Below are 11,232 nucleotides of genomic sequence, written 5' to 3'. Positions count from 1 at the left end.
AGGAGAACGGCGGGACAAGGCTACGGGTACTCTCTCACGCAATTTACCGGCACTGAAGCGAATCCTAAAAGTGGCGTCAGCAAATCACGAGCCGAACTGTCACAGCTGTTCTCGCGTTAGAACGGCAAGTAATTGGCCGACTGCCGAAGGCCGCTTGCCCGAGCCAGCCGGAGACGGTCCTTAATTAAGCGCGAGATTAAGTTAAAAATGGGGTTAGAAGCAACAAGCAAGAGGCAGCGACCACAAGACCTTCTGATCGACTTATCTCATGTGTTACATAGTTTTTGTTGCCGCTAATCTCCTTTTGAAAGTATGATGCACTAGCTAGCACCAAACTGAGTTGCGTGCGATGGGCTTCGATACATCTGCGACTGATCCACTTTTTTCAACTGTAGCTTCCATTAAAGTCATGGCCACTTGATTTGCGCTCAACTGCCAAAGCATGTTGCAGTCATGAAGCAGCTTTGCGAATTCGGCTTCTGATTTTTTCGCACGAGACAGAGCTGGTGAAACAGATGATAGGAGGAGGAGGAGGAGGAGGAGGAGGAGGAGGAGGAGGAGGAGGAGGAGGAGGAGGAGGAGGAGGAGGGACTTCAGTGAAACAGGAGAGGTCTGCCTGGTTGTCGGCTTAGCATGCTACTCCATAAACAGATGATAGGTTGGCATATTAAAACATAGCGACTACAAAGACCATGTTGATCGATAGCAACCCTTGCGTTCTGTCTTCCTTTTGTCTTTGTAGCCACGCTGTTTTTAATATACCAACTAGCCTAACTTCAGGCGTTAGTACAGACTATATGTATTGCACAACCGATAAACTAGACAAGCAAGTGAGTAGGAACCTAAAAACCAAAGCAAGCGGAATCAATCTATGCATGCGTCTATTAGTTGTAGTGGATGCAAACATGGTGTTCGATATTTGCGAGTCAATCAATCAATCAATCAATTTTATTTCCTTAAAGACCCCTTTTTATGTGATAGCAAGTAATCATGCGTTATGATGATGACAAATAGCTGTAGGCTCTACGCGGGACAGGTTATCGCTGCAATGTCAGCGGGAAGGCCATTCCAGTCCGCGGCGGTGCGAGAAAAAAAATGAAGCTGCGAAGGTGACGGTGCGTGCACGTGGACGGCTGGTCTGTAGTTGAGGGAGAGTGCGGTGAGATATGCGTGGCCGGAGGGACCATGTAGGGCGCAGTTCGTAGATGGCTGTAAAAATCTTGTGGAATAATAAAAGACTGGCTGTGCGGCGGTGCAGCTCGAGTGGCTGAATGCCTGGAAGCGATTTCAGATGCATGACGCGTTGCCAGCAGCTCAAGCCAACCGAAGCGCAGTGTTATATGGCCCCTGTCATCTGCAAAGGGCAGCGGAACGGGGCTGCATCCAGTCCCATTCATTCCCGTAAGGAGCGTAGCCTTCGGACAAGCCGGGCATCCAGGCGATTGCAAAGAAAACCGACCGGCCTCGGCGGAGGACCTCCCCAGCTTCCGTTTGATCTTGAGGGGAACAACTGATTTGCACTGGCAGCGTAGTACAAGCTAGCCTTGGCAACAGTTGCCAGAAAAAAAAAAATATTCTGCTGTCCTGTTCTCCATGGCCGATAGCACCGATTGCGCTCAAAGCATGAGAGTGCAGCAAGTTTGCCAGACACTAAACCATACGCAGAAGCAACAAGTCAGCGTGCTCTTGGCACAGATGCCTCTCTCTGTTTACCGGTGACCTGCCAGACGAAATGGTGGAAATGCATTTTTAAGGCGCAATTGTCTCAAGGAAGCGAGGTAATGAAATTCAAGTGAAGGTAGTGCGGCCGGAGTTGTTAGCTGTCCAGTGTTGTAAGCAGTCGTGACAGTTATCCAATTTTTCAGAACATGTAAGCATTTTTTTTTCAGCTTTGATATCCCAGTCCTGTTCGGGGCAGTATGCTAGACGCGACGCCTGTGCGGAGTCACAGCTCCAACAACAGGGTCAAGCAACGAGGTAAATGACAGCCAGACTTGGAAAACAGTAATAACATTAGGAATTTTATTCACGCAAAACCCTACAGAGTAGGTAGGCCGTTGAGTCCAGCCCTTGATCAAGGCACACACACACTGGTCAATATGGCCACAGGGCCACATGCATTCGGAGACCGCGTCGCTGATCCTTGCAGATACTACCTCACTTTTTTTTTTGTTTTCGTACTCTAGGGATTGCGTGACGTCAACACCTATCTGCTTTTTTTTTTTCCTTTTTGAGATCACGCAGTCGGCAAGACAAGTCCCAAAAACAAATGCAAAGGCTTGCTATTCAACCACGTTCTATATGTATTTTTTTGCAGTCCTTTTTTGTGCATTCACTATCGCTCACTTTGCGTTGGGGTTATCTACTCCCAGACGCCGATAATAAACTAAATGCCATTGTACAGGAACACCTCTTCTGAAGCGCCCTAATTTCGCTGACAAGCGTGCCGTGTGAGTTCTGTGTGTGCTTCTGCTGTCCTGCTTTTCCTCGTACGAAGGCGGGTGGAAAAGAGGAGGAGGGGGACGGAGCGAGCGAAACAACGGGAAAGTTTGTGCCGGCCGAGACAAGACGGAGGAGTCGGCCCGGGCGGGCGGCAGTCCTGCAGGTTCCGCCCCGGGCCTTCCGGGAGAGTAGCGAGGAGAAGTGGCGGAGGAGGGAAGAAACTATAAAAACAAAAGCACAACCGCCGCGAGAGTCCGTTAGGCTTCGGTGGTCGTTTCGAGGAAGAGGGCGGGGGATGGCATCCGATCTTAGGGGAAGCTTCAGAAGGGCCGAGCAGCGCTGCTGCCAGCAGTGCGTCGTCGTCCTCTAGTTGCCCAGGTAGGCGGAGAAGAGACGGGAGAGCACAGAGGTGGGCTTGCCGGAGGGCTTGGTGCCGGGGGGTGGCAGGAGGGTGTTGCACCTGGCGTTGGCCTCGCCGTAGGAAGTGCACACCACGTTGGGCAGGTCGGAGGCGGCCATCTTGACCAGGATCTCGCCGAACTCGATGGCCTCCTCACCGCACTTGCTGGAGATGGCCTTGCGGGTGCAGCCCTGGTAGCGGTTGTACATGCTGCGCGAGGGAAAGAAAAGGGAAGTTAGTCGCATTCCTCCCTACGCAAAAAAGGCAGCGCGGATAAAGGACGAGAGTTGCAGCGGCTTCGAGTAAGCAACGCTGAATGCTGTATGCTCCAGAATATGAAAAAACTTTTTTATGCGTACTCAACTGTTTCTCAAAGATGTTCTAACTCAGATGTTATGCTCTCTTGCGGAGAATTTACAGCCTGCCAGCGAGCGATAATTGCTATGGTTGACTCCTCGTTTTGAGGTTAGCAGTAAATTACAAAAAAATCGCTGACTACGTTATGCGTTATATTACTGGAGAAAAAATTACGGAGTTTGTTTCATATGCCTCTCTCTCTTATCTCCGAGGGCAAAAGCCATCGTCCGTGGGGTAGTATAAGTATATACTAGTGGCAGATAACGACAAATGAACCGGCGCTTTCGTGTTGACAACGACCGGAGCCAATAGAAGGACAGAAAGACGTACCAGCAGGCAGCTGGGACACGGTCGTTGAAGGCAACAGTGGAGACCTTCTCGAGACCAGCCTGGATGTCGGTGAGACACTTCTTCTGGTCGGGCAGAGTCTGGCCAAGGCAAGGAGCGTGCTTCAGGTAGTCTGCGGGAAGGAAGAAAAAAAAAGTGTTAAAATTCCCATTTTAAAGTAAGGCTGCCTCCGCTTGGTACAAAGGCTTTCCGTCACCAAAAGCTAAACTCCGAGGCGGTAGCTCAATTCGCTTGGCTGCGCCACCGGTTACGTCATGCACTGGTGAGTCTTTACCGGGTGCAAACAGCTCGTTCGCGAAAGTGCGTCAACAAAGACCTCAGCCAACAATAAGGAAAACAAAGCGGGTCTTGTAGGTTCGACGGCCACAGCAGAAGAAATAAAAAAAGTATTTGCTTCTTTGCGCGAGAGTCACCCGATCGCTTTGTTTCTTCCTTTTACGACGACTAAGGAAAAGTTGCGGCCATGAATATAAGGAAGAATTTTTTTTTCAGGAGGCCAGGCAGCTAAGAGTATGCTGGAATTTTGCCAAGTGAAGAATAGATTACGTTTCAAAGTAATCGCTACCAAGTGCTGCGTTATGGCATGGCGTCCGGGTTACTAACAAGTAAAGAGCATGCTTTGAAAAGCTAATGATACATTTGTATGTCAGGGTTCTCTTTGTCGATATTCTTTCGCGATACCATAGAGTTTAGCTGGCTCAACAGCGCCACGCTGATGTTTCAGAACACCACGCGACGTATTAATGTGCAGTCTTTGGCGTGCAAGGCAAAATGATGATGGCTACAAGAAATTCCGTATGCGCGCGAGCACACATGCGTTGGCGACTCGCGTTCTAAGCGTAATGCTTTGAGCGTGCTTTGCTGTTCGAGAAGATGGACAATGTTGGAAACAATCCCGATTCCTTGCTTTATGCTGAAGTCGGATTTATACGCGGGACCGCTTTGGCCTCGTGTGGCCAGGAAGGGGAGTTCCAGAAAGGGGTACTCACTGGTCCTGACGTCAGTTCCCTTGGTACAGAACTGCTTGAAGAGCTCCTGGGATCCCTCAGCGACGAAGCCGATCAGTTCCCTCTGCAGGGGGGTGGCGCAGCGGCTGGTGAAGTTCCTGAAGCACTCCTGGGACTCCTTGAGGAAGCCGCACTGCTTGTCGACCTCAGCGTCGGTGGTGGCCACTCCGGATGGGTTCTGGTTGAAGAGCAGCAATGTGGCTGCGCAGAGATCCAGCTCGCGCAGGTGGCAGTTGCATGCCTCTCCGTTGACCTGGTAGGCGGCTGCGGAAAACGAATAAAGAAAAAAAACAGACAACGATTGGTTAGTTTGGCTTGCCGTGTGAGAACGTACCTAAGTGATAGCTTGCGCGAGAGATCTCGTTGCATATTGCATAGAGCTGCAGTGCCAAGATCTAAAGACAAGCGTGAAAAGAACTTGCGATCAGAGTAATAAGCTCAACAACTAAGGGTTCATGCGCTGATAACGTATGATTGGCGCCGCTTTGGTCTGTTCGACGCCGTGCGTTGTAAAGAAATGAGTTTGAGTGCGCCGCTTGAATACTGCTGTTGTGCTTCCCAACTGCTTGTGCGTGACACGGCACATTTGAATGTATTGCCGCAAGAACGTGAGCAAGCGTTGAGCAGAAAAGGTTCAACGACTCTTTCCCCCTTTTGCGGGCGAAAGGGTGAATAGAATTTCGTTGTTTCGTATACCTTTTTTTTGCATTTTAAACTGCTGCAGAAAGCTTCTTAATCCCCCCCCCCCTTCCACCCTTCTTAACTATACTAATCTGTCTGTTTTGACAAGCTTTCGCGTGTACCTCCCCGTCGTGGCGAGGTCACGCGGTCGAGGAGTGTTTCTTTCTTTTTTGTCCCGCAAGAAGGCGACCGTAGCAAAAAAAAAAAGAAAATGAAGGGGAGAGGGGCACCCATCAGAAGAACGTGTACAGCTAGGGGCATTGACACACGTACATCCATCCTTGAGCACCAATCGCGTTAGGCAAGCATTCCAGAGTCGAAAGAAACTAGTCGCAGGTGCCGGGTCACAGTCGTGCGCCCGGTTCTGCTGTGGGCTTCCGTTGTACAGCTTAAGCACGTCCCGCGGCGCGTTTCCTTTCGGCACCCCACCCCACCCCTCCGGTCTCCCCGCGTTTGTAGGCACCTCACGTGTTCGGAGGGGGCGGGGGTCCGAATTCTTCAGTGGCGGAGCGTTGGCTTCCTCGTATCCGAAAGCAAGCTCCGAGCAGGACAGTGGACGCGATCAACGCTCTCCCGTACCCTTCGAAGATTGTTCTCCCCGTCAGCGGCACGATTGTGTCGTTCGAAAGCGAGTGGTCTTTTCCCTTTCTGGGCAGCGTCGTCTAATGGTCTTTGTAATTTCTCTTTCGTTCGGGGGGATGCTCAGCAGGCTCGCGGGGAGCACACGGAACCTCTTTCGTCTTTCTGTCTGCGCGACCTTCACGAGCGAAGTCGTCGTCGCATTCTCGAGATTATCCGTCCACCTGCCTTCGGGTAGAGTTTGTACGACTGCCGCCGCAGCCGTCTTCGTTTTTCGGGTGCGATCGGGCCGCACGCGTCCCGCACAATCGCAAGCACCAACGGCCGCGTACGCTCCGTTGAATGCTGGCTGGCCAGTTGGGTTGCTGTACTTTTTTCCTCTCTGCCGAAGTGTGACCTTTATCTAAAAATACGCTGCAGCACAGCGGCGGCCTACATTGAGCAAAAGAAAGGGGCTCGTGTGGGCAGTGAACACTATTGCAGCTGGCCCTCTGCGGCGTCACGATCCCTGCTTGGAGTGCGACATGTCTATCTTATATAGCGCCCGTATCCCTCGCCAGATCAGCCCGGGTGTCCGATACGCTAACAGGGCGTGTACACATTAGACGGGACAGATCGCGTTTCGAGCTTTTTCGCGGTCTCGACGATAAAGCCTTACGTGAGTAGCTGCAGCAGTATTTTGCTTGCGCTGCGCGCCAGTAGTATATATAGCTCTGGTGAAGTGGTGGCAGTACACGCACTCGCGAGAAACTGTGGACTATCGGGGTTGCCGGCGTTCTGCCTCAACGATAGTCGGACAGCGTCGCGAGCGCCTCCTCAAGGTTAACTGCACGGTCTTCCTCGTAGGTGTATAATAAAGAAAGACATAGCCTTCCCCTTTCTGTTTGCATGCATCACTCGTCTCGTTGCGAAATGCATTCGACATCTGAAAGGCACAAAAGGTCGCCGGAGCGCTACGAGAATCTCAGGCTTTAGCGCGTTTGCAATTTATGTATTGACGAGTATACACACGTGCGATGCGTGGCATGGCGTCAAGTTACGAAATAGTCTACCCAGGCAATTTGCATGAAAACCCGCGGGTTACCGACCCTTGGCATCACGAAATCTCTGCATCGGCTAGCTAATGAAGCCAGAAGAAGACAAAGTTGTCAGCGCATACGCGCCCAGTGGCGCTTTCTGAATAAGGAAGGACGGAAGGAAATGCATTTCAGACATGCGTGACGCACACTGCATACACACACTGCGCTTGCTTGGTAGGTAGGCAGGTAGGTAGGCCTCAGACGTTGCTGGCTGGGGCCAGTCTTTCGCCTTTATCACCTCATCTTTCTCGCGCCACGGGGAACCGACCACTGCCTCCTCCATCGCCGATGTCGTCGTCGTGCACGGCGGGGCCTGTGCCTCGCTCCACATGGAAGACCGAAACCTTTCCATTGCGAAAGTATCCGCCAGCAACGAGATTCGAAGCGGCACGCTTGCAACACTGCGCTTATCATCGGGAGTGCGGGCACGTCCGTCCAGTGCCGCTGGTTTGAGTTCAAGGTGTTTCGAAAAAGACGCGTGTTGCGGTTACCGCGGCCGATCGAGACGGGCTCGCTGCTGCTGCTGCTGCTGCTGCTTCGCTCGCGATCGACGGGAGCTTTCTCGCCTGCATGCTGCGCGCGCGATTTGCATCTGCCTCTGGGCGCGTGCGAGGTGGCGCATTGTCAGGTCACGGCGCGGGGTGCAAAAGAGATTGCCTCCTTGTCTCGTTGTCTGGACGTTTACCTCGGCAGGTCTACGAGAAGCCTTGATAGAATGGGCACAGTCAACGGCGCCCCTGCGGGCTGGCTGGCGACGACGCGTCAATTGAATTCAGGCGCTTGAAGCGGGAGTGACGTGTGTCTTGTTTTTATAACCTAACAGTTCTGTCTTCTGGAAGTACTGTTTTAATGAAGTACAGTTCTCATGAGCGAAAATTCACTTCGACCGGAGTCCGCGAAATAGTAGGGTTATCCTCTGCGAAGCGGGGCAGAGAAGGTTCCTGCTCTGTGTGTGTGTGTGTGTGTATTTAAATATACTATGGTCTTTTCACCTATCTAATCTTTATGGCTAGGCCTGGAGGTATGGGACAGAAAATCGCAGTGTAACTGTGACGGTGCAGGTCCCGAGCGCCTGCTACTGCGGACCTACGTTCAAATTAAGCGCTTTATCGGCACGAAGCGTCGCGGCTATATAGAATAAAAGAAGAATTTTCAAGCAGAGTGGCCCTGTGGACATGGCATCAAACGAATATGCGCAAACGCAAAAGTATCTGTGCCCCGTCTCATTCGCTTTGCGACAGAGGTCCTTCCCTGAAGGCGCGACCAAAAGTGCGAACCGCCTTTGCTAAAATCTCCATTGGTGGCCTTCTAAATTTGTTCGCTTCTACACACATGCTGCAGACTGGATGTAGCAGAAGGTATTTGGGAGCCGCTGCTTCGTCACAGATCTGTCCAGCCCTTTCGAGACGGGATACACGAGTCAGGGCACTCGGAACGCGTCCCGCACGTGCTGAGAACCCTCTTACGGCGGCATTAACGGGGTAACCCGGGAAAGAAGTGAAAACGCTCGTGCACTTTTATCTTTTTTTCTTCTTTCCCTCTACGGTCCCCCTTCTGGGATGTGGAGGAGGAGAAGTTGGGCGGCGTAGCGCCGTGAGCTTTCTAGCGGGGAGCAGATGCCGTGTCGGGGTTCCTCTTACTTTTGCCAGCATCTATTTCTCCCTTCAGTGGAGCGCTACTGACGAAAGAAAGTAAAAGAGCTAAAGGAGGTGGGGTTTTTTAGAAGCGCCCCGCCGAGGGGCCGATCCCTCGCCGCGAGAGGACCGCTTTGGGGTTACTGGGACACTGGTTGCTGCCGCCGCGCTCTCGAGACGCCCGCAGCACTCCTGACCGGCGAGACGGCAGTCGAGAGATGTAGATATATCCAAAGAAAATGAAAAAAAAGTCAACGCCGTCGTTCTCCTGAGAGTTCCTTTCTCTGCGTTCCCTTCCTACCGTCTACTTTTTGGTTCTGGCCTCAACTCATTTTGTCTGTCATTACATTCCAGGCTGATTTCGTGAGGGGCTTTTCTGGCTTTTGAGAGAGACGACGATTAGGACGGTGAGGAAACTCCGCTGAGCTCAGAAGGGGTGAAGACAAGCCATCAGATGCAGAAGCAGCGGCACTGTGGGAATAAGGCACCAATGCCGCGGCATGCCATGTCCCAGCGACATCCCGGCTTAATATACAGCTCGTTCCCATTTATGTCTTGTATCGCGATGATCTTTAAACTTCTTCGGTCCAATTGATCGCGCCATTAATATAAGATAACAAGATAGCAGCTATAATATAAGATATAAAGAAGATATAAGATAGAGATAGAAGCACGCTAAGTCTAGCGCTCCACTAGGAAACGAGCATGAGAAGAGTAAATCCGCCTGTCTCGGGGATCTGCGCAGTGAAGATGCAGTCGCTAAGAGAAATTGCAAAGCGGTGCGCGACTTTTTGCAGTGCGGTCTCCTACCCGATTCCACTGCGACTGTGGCATGCGATAAAGGTTCCATCTTCGACAAGATAAGCGCATAGTATCGACGTCCGGACGCGGTCCAGCGATCTGCATCCTAGGGTGCCGAAACTGAAGTTCAGGGATGGGATGCCCAAGTTAGCGCATAGGTGTCGAACGATCCGTAGTGGGCGTCTGTTAGCTACAGCAAACACTGGAACCGTTCCTCGCCCACTGGTATCCCGAAGTCAGCCCTGTTTAGTTAGGACCAAGTTCCTGGCCAGTAACAGGCTTAGATGCACACAATGTCTTGGTCACTAGATGAGATGTGATAAACCGAACCACGTGACCGCTCATTAACCTTCGTAACCTAATTATGGCTACTCCACCCAACCGCTAATTAGGGCGCAGGCTGTCAGGGATCGTCGGAAGGAAGCAAGTACTCACCGAAGGCGAAAACCGCGGCGAACAGGGCGAAGGTCCTCATATTGACTTAGATGAGTGGCGCGCACTGGTAAGTATGGGGGATTTGGTTGTGTGTGAGTTCCTCAGAGGCTGAGCACGATCTGGATGCCTTCTCGGGGAGCAGCCACGCTCTTATATACCGGTCTCCAGGCGGAGAATTGGTAAACAGCGCCTCTCTCTGAGAGAAGAAAGGGGCTCCCCCAGCAGACCCCCGCCCTCTCCACCGCCGCTGCCACTCTCACTCGCTGCGTCTCTGACTCCTTCCCTCCTCCCCACCCCCCACTTGCACTTTCGGCAGGCAAGGGGCGCCAAGCGAGGTGGTCGGCTACCGGCGCCCGGACGAGGCCACCCGCGGATGACGTGGAGTGGACGTACTCTCCTCGCGCCGGTTGTCCTCTGCGAAGCCGGTTTTATTTTTCATTTTTTTTCTCGGCTCGTAAGGTTCCGCGCTCGAGCACGTTAGAAAAATTGGCCTAGCCATTCTGTGTGTAAGTTTGCTGCAACCAAGAATAAACTGTAAGTTCTGTGGTCCATGACAATCTGCAGATCTTCAGTGGTACATGGCCATAGAGGGGCTCCTATGTACTGGCCAAGTGGTTGTAGGATAACTATAGACCACTTCAGTTCTGGATTACCGGTGCGGCCACTTTGGTCCTTAAAATTCTGCCACCTCGCACACTTTATGCGCTCTGTTAGGCCACACCTGCAAAGTGCAAACGTGTCACCCTACACTTTTATTTCGGTTTGCACAAACCTTTTGAGTTAGTATAGTAGAATAAATAGAGGCCTGCTGTTGTTAGGCCATCTCAGATTCACCACGTCATTGTAGAGGTCAGAATATTTGTTTCCACAGAGAAAAGGCATCTAATTTATGTTTTATTTACTCGTTAATTAAAGAGATTTTGGCACCCTTTATTGGAGGCGGCTTCATCGCGTAATGTAATGAATACTTAGCAAAACGACAACGTGATAACTGCTAGGTACTTTTCCTCACTAGTGAAGACTCTGCTCATTCCCATCTACATAATTCACACAGCACACTAATGCGCTCTTCACATTCCCTTTACTCGTTTGCTCAAGTTATAGTACAGTCGTGAGTAAAAAAGATTAACACCAGTGACGTGCCGCAGCAGCCACAGATAGCAACGCTCGGCGCTGCTGTTTCGAACAAGCCGATAACAAGAGTGCCAGGTGTGTTCGCAAAGCACGGCGTCGCGACAGCCATGCAGTGCGATTTTCACCGCACCGATGACGTCATTGGGCTAATCTTTTTTACTCGCGACTGTACCTGTGATTGACACCGAGAATTCCGTTTGCACAGAATTTTGTTTCCTCCCTTTGTTCGTTGCTGAACAAATCATAGGCTTCAAAACAAAATTGTTATAAAATACAATTACTAATTTTTCTTCCGTTCACGCACAAATCCCTCTTTTACTGTGGTCTTTATTCGT

General features: G+C 51.4%; 1 protein-coding gene across 1 annotated transcript; it reads right to left on the bottom strand.

The window, feature by feature from the left end:
* Positions 1-1,994: 1,994 nt before the first annotated feature.
* On the bottom strand, positions 1,995-9,923 carry LOC144136663 (uncharacterized). Its single transcript, XM_077669185.1, has 4 exons — positions 9,764-9,923; positions 4,537-4,818; positions 3,530-3,659; positions 1,995-3,052 (listed from the first exon to the last, which is right to left on the bottom strand). Exons 1-4 carry the CDS (start codon positions 9,801-9,803, stop codon positions 2,809-2,811), a joined length of 696 nt encoding a protein of 231 aa, XP_077525311.1. The 5' UTR covers positions 9,804-9,923; the 3' UTR covers positions 1,995-2,808.
* Positions 9,924-11,232: the final 1,309 nt, after the last annotated feature.

The sequence above is a fragment of the Amblyomma americanum genome, chromosome 6, assembly GCF_052857255.1.
Source record: "Amblyomma americanum isolate KBUSLIRL-KWMA chromosome 6, ASM5285725v1, whole genome shotgun sequence".
Classification (NCBI taxonomy): domain Eukaryota; kingdom Metazoa; phylum Arthropoda; class Arachnida; order Ixodida; family Ixodidae; genus Amblyomma; species Amblyomma americanum.
Note: the sequence above shows the minus strand (reverse complement) of the source record. Positions and strands in the feature narration are given on the sequence as shown.

Excerpts from the sequence above, each read along its gene's own strand:
- LOC144136663 (XM_077669185.1), bottom strand. The coding sequence starts at position 9,803 with ATGAGGACCTTCGCCCTGTTCGCCGCGGTTTTCGCCTTCG. Across the intron at positions 4,819-9,763 it reads CGCCGCGGTTTTCGCCTTCG|CCGCCTACCAGGTCAACGGA; the intron begins GTGAGTACTTGC and ends CGTTTTCCGCAG. Across the intron at positions 3,660-4,536 it reads GGGAACTGACGTCAGGACCA|ACTACCTGAAGCACGCTCCT; the intron begins GTGAGTACCCCT and ends TCCTTCCCGCAG.